General features: G+C 38.2%; 1 protein-coding gene across 4 annotated transcripts in view; it reads right to left on the bottom strand.

Moving 5' to 3' along the window:
- The window catches only part of DOCK4 (dedicator of cytokinesis 4), a 446,200-nt gene that overhangs the window by 111,101 nt on the left and 320,117 nt on the right, over nucleotides 1–14,982 (bottom strand). For all 4 annotated transcript variants that reach the window (XM_081285589.1, XM_081285590.1, XM_081285587.1 and 1 more), the window contains 2 exons: nucleotides 2,904–3,031; nucleotides 496–630 (listed from right to left, as the gene is read on the bottom strand). In XM_081285589.1, coding sequence (XP_081141715.1) covers nucleotides 496–630; nucleotides 2,904–3,031 — 263 coding nt within the window. The remainder of the gene's footprint in view (nucleotides 1–495; nucleotides 631–2,903; nucleotides 3,032–14,982) is intronic.

Here is a 14,982-nt window from a genome sequence, read left to right as displayed (position 1 = left end):
GAGCTTGAAGGCCCCTTAGAATTTACCAAGTCATATCTTATCATACCATAGCTGAGAGGAACTGAAGTCTAGCAGAGTAAAGACCCTGGCTAGACACAGTGAAAAATCCAGAATTTGAATCCAGGGACCCTGACTTTCATGGCCCTATTTCACTATTTTGGGTTCCTCAGGTAATCTGATAGATGAAAAGAGAATGAAAAGTTACCAAGTTAACTGGGGATATAAAACTGTAGATTAAATTGGGCAAAATGAAAACTAATATCAAAGTTGACTTTCTGAAATTAGAAACTGCTTGTTGTAAGATCTTTTAACCACAAGATTCATACGACAGTTTCCTTATTAAATGAAGGAGAACTCACATACATTTGAAATGCTCACACATACTCTTGCAAGGTTGGATTTTCCGGATTCTTATAGCAACCCACCCTCAAAATGACTGAAGCTTTAAGAAGTCAAACTAGGCCCTGTTCCAAGTGCCATTTGCTTTAATCTTACAGTCACATCCTGGAACTGGAGCCGCATTGTGGAGCCGGATGGCTGGGGTCGGCTGGTGATCTCCAGGATGGTCCTCAGCAGGATGTCCAGCAGGCTGGCCACTATCACATCTATTTCCTCCAACACAGATTTTTCCTAAGGAGAAAAAAATCTTCAGGAAATTGTGGCTTAATAGGTATATTATTCTCTCTTTAATTGCAAAGGGGAAAAAGGCCCATTTCCAAATACAGAATTGAAGACTCAGAGAACTCAAGAGCACGAGAGATCTGGACCTCACGTAAGTGAATGACCTTACAGAAAACCAAGGCCCAGAGAAGTTACAGCTTACTCAAGGGTACACCACCTGGCCATGCAACGGATACCTGAGAGACGAATGAAAAGTTGGGGTGAGGCCATCGGAAGCACAGTAGGCTAATTGAGACTGTCAGCTATGCCCTAACAGGCATGTACCTCAAGCAAATCAGTCTGCCTCTCTGGGCCTGCTTCCTCACTGAAAGTCCCCTCTGGTTCTTAGAGTCTATAATTCCGTGATTCCCAATTGTGCTTACATTTACTCTTCTCAGCACTGGAGCCATACAGGTAATTCTCCAAAACTCTGGTTGATGTGCAAATGACTATTCCTATAAAACATGATTTTTAAAAATCCTACATGTAAATATTAGGAAACGGTGATCAGTCTAGACAAACATCCTTAGCTACTGTGGAGCTAGGGTCAGCTGTGGCAAGAACTGCTTTCCTGAGGCACAGTTAATACTACCCAAGCCCCCAGGATTTGAGAGACAAATTCAAATTGCTCTGCACTGACTGTACATAGTGGATTTAGGCTCTTATTATACTTGCACAAGACAGAACTCTGTGTACAAGGGCTCCTTACCAAGGAGCTCACTCTGTAAAGAATACTATTAGGAAGTGTGAGTTCTAACGAGCCTTTTGGCTATGATTTTTATGATGAACTTTCCTACACCTGCAATAAAGCTACCAAGGTTTCTCTCCAGTGAGTAGGTTTCTGCTCTGAAATCCTTATCAGCTAGGTCCAAAACCTGACTTCAACTTCCAAGTCGAAATAAAGAAGGAGAAATAACCTCCACTACTGCTGAGATTTATTTTTGGTTTTGTGTAGTGAAAAATCTGGCTTACTTTTTAACTGCAGCAATTATAATTTGGAAAAACATTCCAACTATGTATTGTACAGAAGGAATTTTTTTCTTCTTTTTTGGGTGGTGCTGGGGATTGAACCCAGGGCCTTGTGCACGCAAGGCAAGCACTCTACCAACTAAGCTATATCCCAGCCCCAGAGGGAGTTTTAAATCAGAATGTACGGCTTTTCCTTGTTGCCACTGTTCTACCCAGTTTCAGATCACCTCTGGGGCCTGGATCACTGAGGTGGGTGAAAGTGAACTGTTCCTTTCCATGCATGGACCTCTTCTCACAGTTTTACATTCAGGGTTTCTAGCCTTTTACTCTCAAATACCAACTCTGTTCCTACATGACTGGGGCTCTCGCTCCACTGCTCCCCTAGGGACCCATCCCAGTTCTTCAGAGCTGATCATAACAGTGACAAAAATGGGAAAACTGTAGCATAGAGGTAATAGGCAGGCAGAGAAACAGGCATCTCAGCACTGGCTGCCAAAATTCTGCTTTGTACAACCTGTTACCAATGAGAACAATGCTTAATTAACAGTTGCAGAGTGACAGAACTGGAACAGGACATCCTTCCTATGTGCATTTCACACCAGATCCCTGAGCCATTAACAGAAATACTCTGGGTTTGTCTGATTTATAAGCAAGCATGCTGTTTTTCTTATTTTGTACCACATTCTCTAACCCAATGCACTGTGTCAGGAGTCAAGCACCGTGACAAGAATCCCCAAAGCCATAACAATTTAGATTACTATTGTTGGGGGCAAAGAATTGCAAGTTACCCCTAGTCTCCTGGGGTTGTCCTTTGCTTCCACAATTTCCATGGGACCAGACCTAAGAGCCAAAGCCAAGCCCTGAGCATCAAGATGTGGCCTTTCACAGAATGGACCCCAACAATTCCTTTGCAAGTAGTAATTTATTCTTGCCACAGAGTGTTCATCACATCAAGATTAAAGACACATGTGGGAGGCTTTGAACTTTCTAATTTTTCTCACTTGGTATTCAGTTCTTTCTTGAAACCCAAGTTTAAGAACCCAGGTTAGCTGGGGTTACAGCAATCCCACAAGGGTAAAAAAAATTCCTTCCGAGAAAAACCAAAAAAAACCAACAACAACAACAAAAAAAACCCAACAACAACCCAGTCCAGCTGCAAATGAAAGTGAGTCTCAGAGGGTTCCTCTGTAGCATGGTTTCTTTGAAGATATTTAAAATTTTATTTCCAGAAGCTCTTTGATGGGAACTACGTACTATGACCTGTATTTACTTACTGAGCTGTTTTTCTTGATGAGGCAAAATACGTTGCTAAGGATACGCGCACACATGATCAAGTCCTTCTGTTCTTGCAAGTGAATGTGGAGGTGATGTAACACGACAGGCAGGAGAATGTATCGGGAATCTGGGGAGAGCAGAATCATTAGTGTCACATCTGTTAAAGTCCCACGCAAAACGCAGTGAATCCTTATCTACTTTTTAATTCCGTTTTAATTGGTAAATTATTGACACTTGTAGTTATAAGGGCACCAGCTCTACATGATTCACATTGAAAAACAGTAGCTTTATTTCCCCAATACAATTCTGGCACTCAAGAGACCTCTGCCTCTTAGTTGAGACAGGTTTTCTTATTTTCCACATGTTCGTTTTACCCCCCAAATCTCTAAATTGAATGTTTCTCTTGCTCTTTCCTGAAATTTCAGTGAGATGGACAGTCCACTGACTTCTTACTATGGTAGATGATGATTCAGCCTTTTTACTCCTTTCCCTTCTCCACAGCCTTTCAAAATACTAGTTATATCACAATTTCTGGTTATGTGAACATTATGGTTTTGCTCCCATTCTGATTTCCAATCCTTTATATGTGATTGGATTATTTTGTTTCTATCCCTCTTTGAAAGCTTCTGGAAAATTATCTTTATTCATGAAAATACAACATTTCATAGTAAGTGTCTTACCTTGGCCCTTTCAATTTATAAACTCATATCCTTCAGTTTGGAAACTTGTCTTATATTATTTCTAGAATTATTTTCTTCCCTCTATTTTTTCTATACTCTGAGACTCCAAATTTATATTTTGAATCTCTATTCTATCTTCTACTTTCCTTGAATATTCTTCCATCTTTTTGTTCAATTTCTTGGGCAATTTCCTTATTTTATCTTCCAACTCTTCATTTTTCTTATTTATACTATCGTATATTTCATTTCCAAGAGCTTTCTTCTTCCCTGGTCCAGTGTAATGGGTTTGTGTGGTCACAGAGGTCCCTGGGCTGGGAAGGGTCCCATATTTGATTTCATGCTAATGCTGGGTTGCTTACATCTTGAAATTTTTCATAATTTTAAAACCATAGGTTTTGCATTTTCATTATGCAACCATTACTGTTTACTCCCCTGACTCTTCTCTTTATCAGCTTCCTGTTCATGTTTCATGTATGTGCAGTTCTTCTGGGATATACAATTCCCTTTGGGAATGTCAGAGATAATTTTGGAGTGTTTTGGAGGTCTCCCTGAATTATCTTTTTTCTTTCAAGTTATTGTTTTCTACTTTTTAATTTGTAACCTCTGCCTTCAAATTAAGATTTTTTTTTTACCAATATCTGGAAATCTTTCATTGTTCATTTATGTTTACAAGTGAAAAACTAAAAGGCTAACAAAACAAACAGCAAACAAACAAAATTATTTCTTGAGTGCCGAGTTAAGTTTATGGACTGGTGAAGTTTTACTGCTGGATTGAAGTCCTCCAGATGTTGTTCATCTGGGAAATCCCCAAAATTCAGTATCTGAATGTTAGGCCAGTCAGTTGCTTTAGAGAGAAATTGGCAGTTCCCTCTCTGGGGAGCAGGAACCTATCTTAAAGTTAATTTAAAACCCAGAAAGGAAGTAGAGGGTAGAGGTCTCTCTGTTTAAATATAAATCTCTGATTATTTCAAAATTTAGCTGTGCCTGAGGCTCCGAATGCTAGGCCATATCTCATTCACTTTATTTAGAGTGTAAATTTTCAATTTTTTAAATAAAATAATGGTAGTGATTGGTGCAGGAAAAGGTAAAATGGTACCTATTCCTTAAAAAGATTTTTAAACCAAGTTTCATATGCGTAGTACTCTTAATCTTCAAAGGTTCCTAACAGTCGAAATTCTTGGTCCTTCCTAAAGCCTGCCTGAATCAGATGTTAAGTGACTTTGAGGGAGGCTACCCCCACTGATAGGCGTCTAATCCAGGATTCAAACTCTGTCAACTAGCCCCTAGCCCCAAAGCTGGAGTTTCTAGCATTGTACTGCCCTGTCTCCTCCCATCTCCATTCTCTCTTCATCTGTGTATGGGAATGGAAATGAAAACAGAGCCTTGTTCCCCCCACCCTTTTATTTTTAACCTGCTGCTGAGATTGTGGGCATTGGTGACTCAACTTTTTTTTCACCTGTGTTTTTCTGTGATCACAAAAGTGCCATAAGTACTGATTTTGAGGTTGCAAACACATTTTATTGGGCAGGTGAATCCGTAATTATGGGATCTCCTGCTCTGGTTTTCTAAAAGATGTCATCTGTATGACAATTCAGATGGGCTGCCCTTGGTTTATAAAAATCCATGTGGGTCTTTCAAATAGTTGCATAAATTATAATTTCACTGACTCGCTCAAGAATGAATGGGGAGTCTAAGTGACTCCACATTTATTTATTAAACAAATTGCATATGTAGTTAAAAACCTTCCTACAAGGAAAATTCCAAGTCCAGATGGCTTCATTGGTAAATTTTATGAAACATTTATGGAAGAAGTCATACCAAATCTATGCAAATTTTCCCAGAAAACAGAATGCAGACTATAATTCATTTTACTAGGCTAGCACTACCCTGATGCCCAAATCAGCCAAAACCATTACAAAATAAGAAAACTACAGACTGACAATCTTCATGGACATGGATTTAAAAATTTTTACAAAATCTGAGCAAAATAAATATAGTAAATACACTCTACTAGAATATATTCTCAAGAAAGTGCAAAGTTCTTTCAATACTTGAAAATCAATCAATGTGCTTCACCATATTGGTGATAAATAAAGAAAAAACTTTTGACAAAATTCAGTAACAGTCATGACAAAAATCTTCAGGAGGCTAGGAACAGAAGGTTATTTCCTCAAATCGATAAAGGGCACTAATGAAATGTCTAACTTTAGTTATCATAATACTTAGTAGTGAAAAATTGTATAATTTCTCCCTAACAACAAAAAACAAGGGAAGGATACCCAATTTTACCAGTTCACTTCAGCACTGTATGTCAAAGTCCAGCCAATGTCACAAGCTAATTTTAAAAATAGAAAAGAAAGGAAGAAAAATACTTATAGATTAAAAGGAAAAGTAAATTCTCTTTAATCATAAAATGCATAATTATCAATATGGTAAAATGCTATGGAATCTAAAAAAAGTTACTGAATTCTTAAGCAAATTTAGTGATGACTCAAAATACATTCAAAACCATAATAGACCAACCCCAAGACATATAATTATGAAGATAGCCAACGTACAGAACAAGGAGAGAATATTAAAAGCTACGAGAGAAAAGAGGCAGATTACTTTCAGGGGTAAACCAATTAGGTTAACGACCGATTTCTCATCACAAACTTTGAAAGCGAGAAGATCCTGGAATAATGTATTTCAAACGCTGAAAAATAATGGATTCCAACCAAGAATACTATATCCAGCAAAATTGAGCTTCAAATTTGACAATGAAATTAAAATCTTTCATGATAAACAAAAGCTAAAAGAATTTGCAGCAAGAAAACCAGCTCTGCAAAGCATTTTGAACAAAACACTACAAGAAGAGGATTTGATAAATAGTGCCCAAAACTAACAGCAGGAGGTATCTCAGTAAAGGGGGAGGAAAACAACCAAAAAGCAAAACTAGCCAAACTAAAATAAATAAATAAAGAAGCATGACTGGAAATACAAATCATATCTCAATTGTAACCTTAAATGTTAATGGCCTAAATTCACCAATCAAGAGACATAGGCTAGTAACCTGGATCAAAAAAACAAATCCAACAATATGCTGCCTTCAGGAGACTCATATGATAGGAAAAGACATACACAGGCTGAAGGTAAAAGGTTGGGAAAAATCATACCACTCATATGGCCCTCGGAAGCAAGCAGGAGTGGCCATACTCATATCGAATAAAATCAACTTCAAACCTAAGTTAATCAAGAAGGATAAAGAAGGTCACTATATACTGTTAAAAGGAACCATCCACCAACAAGACATAACAATCATCAATTTGTATGCACCAAACAATGGAGCTGCAACGTTCATAAAACAAATTCTCCTCAAGTTCAAGAGTCAAATAGACCACAACACAATAATTATGGGTGACTTCAACACACCGCTCTCGCCATTAGACAGATCCTCTAGACAAAAGCTGAATAAAGAAACTATAGAACTCAACAGCACAATCAATAACCTAGACTTAACCGACATATATAGAATATATCAACCATCATCAAGTGGATACACGTTCTTCTCAGCAGCACATGGATCCTACTCAAAGATAGACCATATATTATGCCATAAGGCAACTCTTAGTAATTATAAGGGCGTGGAGATAATACCATGCACCATATCTGACCATAATGGAATGAAATTGGAAATCAATGATAAAAGAAGGAAGGAAAAATCCTACATCACATGGAAAATGAACAATATGTTATTGAATGATCAATGGGTTGTAGAAGACATAAAGGAGGAGATGAAAAAATTCTTAGAGTCAAATGACAACACAGACACAACATACCAGAATCTATGGGACACAATGAAAGCAGTTTTAAGAGGGAAATTCATTTCTTGGAGTTCTTACCTCAAAAAAAGAAAAAACCAACAAATAAATGAACTCACACAACACCTCAAAAACCTAGAAAAGGAAGAGCAAAACAACAGCAAATGTAGTAGAAGACAAGAAATAATTAAAATTAGAGCAGAAATCAACGAAATTGAAACAAAAGAAACCATTGAAAAGATAGATAAAACTAAAAGTTGGTTCTTTGAAAAAATAAATAAGATAGACAAGCCCTTAGCCATGCTAACGAAAAGAAGAAGAGAGAGAACTCAAATTACTAACATACGGGATGAAAAAGGCAATATCACAACAGACACTACAGAAATACAGAAGATAATTAGAAAGTATTTTGAAACCCTATATTCCAATAAAATAGAAGATAATGAAGATATCGATAAATTTCTTAAGGCATATGATTTGCCCAGATTGAGACAGGAAGACACACACAATTTAAACAGACCAATAACAAAAGAAGAAATAGAAGAAGCCATCAAAAGACTACCAACTAAGAAAAGCCCTGGACCAGATGGCTATACAGCGGAGTTCTACAAAACCTTCAAAGAAGAATTAATACCAATACTTTTCAAGCTATTTCAAGAAATAGAAAAAGAAGGAGCTCTTCCTTTATCAGTTTTTGACTGATTTATTATCTTTTTTGGTTCATTTTAGGAGTTAGGTTTGGAGTCTCATATTTTTTTTTATGCTGAAAGTAGGCTATTCCAAAAAGGACATTTGGAATTAGATTTACCACAAAAACCCAGTGACATAAGGGCCAAGCATTCATACTTTTATTAAAATCCAAACTTGTAAAATCATTCATTGAAGCCTCCTTTAAACAGTGACTCTCATCAGTAACTTCACTTACTTACAAAGCAATTGCTGGACAAAAAGAACCAGGAAAAAGAGACTGAAAGCTGCAGAGCCAGGAATTACTGTCTGGTGATGTTTAATTAGAAAGGAAGCTAACGCTTATTTGATCTGTTCCTGCAGCTAGTTGAATTTGATTTCTAAAAATTCAATTGGCAGCCAACTGTTAAGAAAATATCTTCTGCAAGAACACAGACAAATAATTTGTATATAGTGTATTAAGAAAGAAATATGTGAATATCTAGTCTGCAGGTTTGCTTTTTCTTCATTACTAGGGTAATGTCAGTCGGCAAATAATAGAATCAGCAGGTAAATGCCAAATAAGCTGACTGGCTGAAATGCTAATTCTTACCTTTAAAAGTTAACATTTGGACCCATCAAGTAGGATCCTCTCAAATAACTAAAAAAAAAAAAAAAAAAAAAAAAAAGAGAGAGAAAGAAAGAAAAAAAATCCCCTGTAGTTGAACATACACTAATCTTCCACACATTTATCAAAACAATCTGTCATGCAGATTCTGCTCTTTAAAGTGTCACTACATTCATTCCATGTCCCAGGTAAAGATCACTATATTGTCTCCCCAGAATGGATAAGGGAATGTCTCATTTACTTTTTGCTTTGCCTGTAGTACATAAAGCCAGCTCCTCACTGTAACTCCCCAAGGGCATGGGATTAGTAGGTAGAGAAATATTGATAGGAGTTTTCCTTTAGTTTCATTGTGAGGAAGTGTACCTTTGCCTCCTCTATCAACAAGCTTTGTTGCCTGAGAGTCCCATGTGGAACAGAGAGTTACCTATCCCTTTGCACAAACTGGGCCCTAGGTAGGGGCTGGGTGTCAGCAGGACACCAAGGCAGCTGCTGTGTGGCTGCCTCAGGAGGGAGGGTAAGGGAGCATTCAATACCATACAACTTTGCAAATAGCATAGCTGCTAACTACAGAGAAGCACCAGAGCAACAAAAGCCTCAACTCAGATCAAAGCCATGGGACATAAACTGCCAAAGTCAGAGATAGTGCAAACCTGAGAAAAGACCTTCCTATGGCTAGAGTACAGACAGCACACATTCAGAATGTGAAGCACTGCAGATTTAGACTATGTTGGGATAAAAAGGAAAACAAGAGTGCAGTTCTAAGGATGATCTGTGTCTCTAGCTTATAGATCTCACCCACTGGCTTCAATTGAACCATGAATGCAAAATTGATGCTATGTGCACTATTACTTATGTCAACTGTGCCCTCTACTGGCTTGGAACTCCTACCTCTACCCCCACTATTCTCAAGCTCATCCCTAGCTCAGAAGTTGCTTTTCCAATAAGATTTCCTTTTTCTTCTCCATCTAATATGCATCATTTCTTCAGTATTTTTAACTGTTGTATCCTAATCCTAACTCCATGACCCAGTACAGAGTATATACTCAAGAAACATCTGCCAAGCTGCTACTCACCTGTCACTGTTGTGGAAGTGGGAAACACAATTGTGATCTGGGTAAATAAATCACCTGTTCTCTGGTGCTTCCCTTCTGGTGTGGGGGAGGGAGATAGACATTCAATAACTGAATACACAATTCTTCATTTAGTTAAGAGTTGTATTGGTGGGCTGGGGTTGTGGCTCAGTGGTAGAGCACTTGCCTAGCATGCGTAAGGCACTGGGTTTGATTCTCAGCACCGCATATGAATAAATGAATAAAATAAAGGTCCATCAACAACTTAAAAAAATAAATAATAAAAAAGAATTGTATTGGGCAATCTAGAAGCAAAACACAGTATGCTGAGAGTGCTAATGGGGTGGACAGTGCAGAAAGGAGATCTCTTGAGAAAAGGAAAGTTTAACTGAACCCTGAAGGGTAGTTGGAGATAAACAAGGATCAGAAGGAGCTGGAAAAAGTGGATTCCAGATAGAGCAAGGAGAAAAGGACATAAGTAGAGGTATGTGCCAGGGCCAGATCATAAGCCTAGAAATCAGTTCTGAAGCATGCCCCCCAAAAGGAAAAAAACAAGTGGGTTGAGAGTGAGGAGCTGGGTCTGGTGATGTTTCCAATGGCCACATTGGCTACATAGTAAATAGGAAGAAGGAGCTATGGGAAGTGAGTGTAGAAGGATGGAGGCAGTTCAAGCCAGGGACAGTCTGGACTAGAGATGGGCAAGCAGGGCAGGAAGAAGGGACCTGATGTGAGAGATGCTATGGAGGCACCCAGGAAGCCTAGGGTTTGGGTGCAGATAAAGGGAAAATGGGACAAGGAAGTTTCAAGAATGACTCTGAGGTTTCTAGGTGGATGGTGTTGCCATCTACAGAGACACAGTGACATAAGTTTAGAAAGAAAAATCCTGAGGCTTCCATTTTAGACACACCAAGTTTGAAAAGCCTACGGAGACATCCATATGGAGACCCTGAGAGGACAGCCGGATATTTAGGTTTGGAGCTCAGAGGTGAGATCTGGCCTAGAAGTACAAATCTGAGAACTCTGTCAGCCCATGGTTTTAAACAAATGGCATTTTCAGTTGCAAAAGACATCTAAGCATTTGCAGCGCAATAAAACCAACACTAAACTGCACATGAACTACAGTTCTAAGAAATGCAAGTTACTAAAGGATGGGAGACCATCAATGGCAGCATGATATTATTTTTGAAGTTATCAAATTAAAAGATAAACCTAATCAAACATCCCTTAAACATGCTTTAAAAATAGTCTCGTACTCTACTTTATCCCCTCTCACCCTTTCCTTATCTTCTATTGCAGCCTTGTTTCAAATCTATAAAATTGGGCATGGTGACTGGGGGGAATTTCTAGCAAAAAGCAAAACACACACACACACACACACACACACACACACTCACACACACACACACACACACAAATATATTTCATCACTTTCTCAACAAAATCCGTACCATAAAACATTCGATTTTTTAGTCTCTAGACAAAAGTAAGCAGCCCCAGCATACTTCTCACCAATGGCACATGCTACATGCATTAGGTTTTTTTACTTATTTCTATTTTCTGCACTGGGTTTTGCTTAACAAGTTGCTCAATAATGCTCAATCAGAAGTATATATGAGTTTTTCTTAGCAAGAAAAAGCTCAGCAGTGACTGCAGATCTCTGATAAAAAAATCATTATGTACCAAGTAATGGGGACAAATGCAAAGTGAATGTCAAACCCACAGCTCTAGCAGAATCTGACCTTGCAGAGCCTAGATTTTACCCCTGACCTGTGACTACTATGCCCTAAAATACCTGTTTCTTCTCCTAGCATCCACACTTCCTTCTTCCTTTCAATCTCTATGCATCAAATATACGCATCAGACCCTTTTATTCCTGGCCTTCAAGAAACAAAAAGATTAAAATGTGGGCAAAAAAGAGGAAAATGAGTCACCAATTTTTAATGCCTAAAATAAAATTGCCTGGACCCCAGGTGATTTAGATACTGAATACCAACTACTCAGATTCCAAATGTTAGCTATGTCCTTCAGTTTGGGTCAGATGCCCTAGGGGTCTAACCTTGGTACTGCTACTGAGGGATGATTCAGTCTTCCTGACTGCTTTGCCCAACCATGAAGTTGCTCAATGACCCTTAACTCCATCTGGCTTGTATCTTCCTATGACAATATTTCATTTTCTATTTTTGGTGTTAACTTTAGTATGTGTCCGTCTTTCATCTTTCCTTTGTGTTAATTTCTAATCTAAACTCAACTGGGAATATTCTCTAGTCATGCAGATGGGATGCCCATATATTTGGTTAAACACTATTTGGGGTGTGTCTGTTAGGGTGTTTCTGGAGGAGACCAATATTGGAATTGGTAGGTTGGGTAAAGCAGAGTTGTTCTCCTCAATGGAATTGAGCCCCATCCAATCTGCTGAAGGCCTGTAGAACAAAAGGCTGAGGAAGGGAACATTAGCTTTCTCTGCCTGGCTGAATTTGAGCTGAGGCATTGATTTTCTCCTGCCTTCGGACTTGGACTCAGACTAGAACTTACACTATTGATTTTCTGGTTTCTCAGACCTTTGGTCTTGGACTGGAGCAATATCATTAGTTTCCTGTTTACCAAGATTTTGGAATTCCTCAGCTTCCATAATCATGTGAACCAGTTTATTATAATAGATCACTTTCTATTTGTACACATATCAGAGTGGTTCTGGTTCTCTGAAGAAGCATGCCTAATATTGGATTCTATACAAAATTAACTTTGAGAACTTCTTAGATCTCTCTTGGTGGGCTTGTACATCAAAGGTCATTTTCTTCAAAATGTATTAAAATTTATTTTCTTAAAACGTAGGCTAATTGTGCTCTCTACTACTTTCTCTGGATAATATAAGCCCATAAGAAAATGAGGTCACTTTCTCAGATTCTTATTTTTAGCTGTATATGGATTCAGTTGATTCCTTATAATGTCTTTATCCCTATTTTATCTTACCCCTCATTTCCGATTTATAAATTTAATCATGAAATCATCATTTGTAATGTCTATCTGATCAGGATTTGTATACTCACACAACTATAGCCCTTCTGTGTTTCATTACTTTTGTTTTCAATAAAGAAACATGATCTTATATTTCTGGTTTTTACCTTCTTATTTGGAGCTTAGCCATCACACTGCTTTTTGTTTGTTTTTAGTTTGAATTCCATTTTTCTACTTTTTAAAATATTTCTATTTGTTCTAATTAGTTATACATGACAGTAGAATGCATTTTGACACATTATACATAAATGGAGTATAACTTCTCAGTCTCCTGGTTGTGATGTAGAGTTACACAGGTCATGTAACCATATACGCATATAGGGTCATAATGTCCAATTCATTCTATTATCCTTTCTCTCCCCATACCCCTCACCTCCTTTCACTCCCTTCTGTCTAATCCAAAGTACTTCTATTCTTTCTTACTCCCCCACACCCTTATTGTGAAATAGCATCTGATTATCAGAGAAAACATTGAGCCTTTGGTTCTTTAGGATTGGCTTATTTTGCTTAGCATGATATTTTCCAGCTCCATCCATTTACCAGCAAATGCCATAATTTCATTCTTTAAGGCTGAGTAATATTCCATTGTGTATATATTCCAAATTTTCTTTATTCATTCATCTGTTGAAGGGCACCTAGTTTGGTTTCATAGTTTAGTCATTATGAATTGAGCTGCTATACATTGATGCATCACACTGCTTTTTGAATCTGTCTCTTCTACACATGTGTGGTAAGCAGAATGCAACCCCCTAAATGTGTCCATATCCTAATTTTCTGGACCCTATGAACTATGTAATGATTAAAGAAACTTTGCAGATACAATTGAATTAAGGACATTGAGATGAGGAATTATCCTGGACATACATAGGGGCCAATGCAAACTCAGAGATCATCATACATGAAAGAGCCAAAAGAGCCAGAGTTAGAGATCTGGAGACGCTGTGCAATTGACCTTGAAGAGGAAAGAAGTGGACCATGAGCCAAGTAATATGCAAGTGGTCTTTAAAACTATAAGAAAAGAAAATGAGTGGTTCCTTAGATCCTCCCAAAAGAATTACTGTCTGGCAATCCTGAGTTTTGCCCAATGAGAACCAGACTTCTATTCTACGTTAATAAGAAGATAAGAAAATTGTGTTGTTCAAAGCCACTAAGTTTGTGGTTGCTGTTACAGTGTGTTATAGCTCAAATGTGAAGTGTCCCCATAAAGCTCACGTGTGAGACAATGAAAAAGGTTTAGAGGAAAAATGACGGGGTCATGATAATCTTAACCCCACTAAAAGTCAATCAATGAATTAATCCCCTGATGGGATTAATTGGATGGTGGCTGAAGGCAGGTGAGGTGTGGCTGGAGAAGGTGGGAATGGAGGTGTGGCTTTGGGTATATATTTTGTATCTGGTTAGCGAAGCCTCTCTCTCTGCCTTCTGATCAACATGAGAGCTGCTTCCCTCCTGTAAACTCTTCTGCCATGTTGTTCTGCCACACCTCAAACCCCAAGGAATGGAACTAGCTGTCCATGGATTGAGACCTCTGAAACCATGAGCCTGCAAATAAACGTTTCCTTCTCTACAGTTGTTCTGGGCAGGTCTTTTAGTCACAGCAGTGAAAAGGCGGACTAAAACACAGTGGCAATGGGAAACTATCTTAGCACAACTATCTCCAAAACATGAGTCTTTCTATACCTGTTCATCTCTTTAGAGTAAAAGAAAAAAAAAATGTACCTATTTCTCGTTATTTGGATATAGTCCCTTTGGGGAAACTAGGGCAGCTAATCCCCAATTCTTTCTAAAAAAATGTTTCCTCTATACTAGGAATGTGTTGTACTCTGTTTTAGAAGTCAAAAGTGTTAGGCTTTATCTTTTACCCATTATTTGGAGTGGGCTTACCCCGGGTGTTCTTGCACTATGGTTCTTTGCATCCCCACCGTGCCCTAATTACTCAGTTTTATATTGCCCCTCTTCTTCCACCTTCACTTGAATAGTCTTCTAAGCACCATCCAAGACAACACATCCTTTTTCTTCACAACATTTGTAGGGTCAGCTTTTTTCACTGCACATTTTATTTTCCTTATAAAAATCTCCTCTTTCAACTGGAAAAAAGAAAAATATGCTCATCTATCCCTTAGATTCAAGGTTACTGACATAGAAACCCTTTCCAGGTTTCCCAAACACTACTGCATAGACCCACGTGATTTAAACAAGAAAGTTTGAGCCCTGGAAGG

The sequence above is a fragment of the Spermophilus citellus genome, assembly GCF_964194105.1.
Source record: "Spermophilus citellus genome assembly, chromosome: 3".
NCBI lineage: Eukaryota > Metazoa > Chordata > Mammalia > Rodentia > Sciuridae > Spermophilus > Spermophilus citellus.
This window is presented reverse-complemented; position numbering and strand designations above follow the sequence as displayed.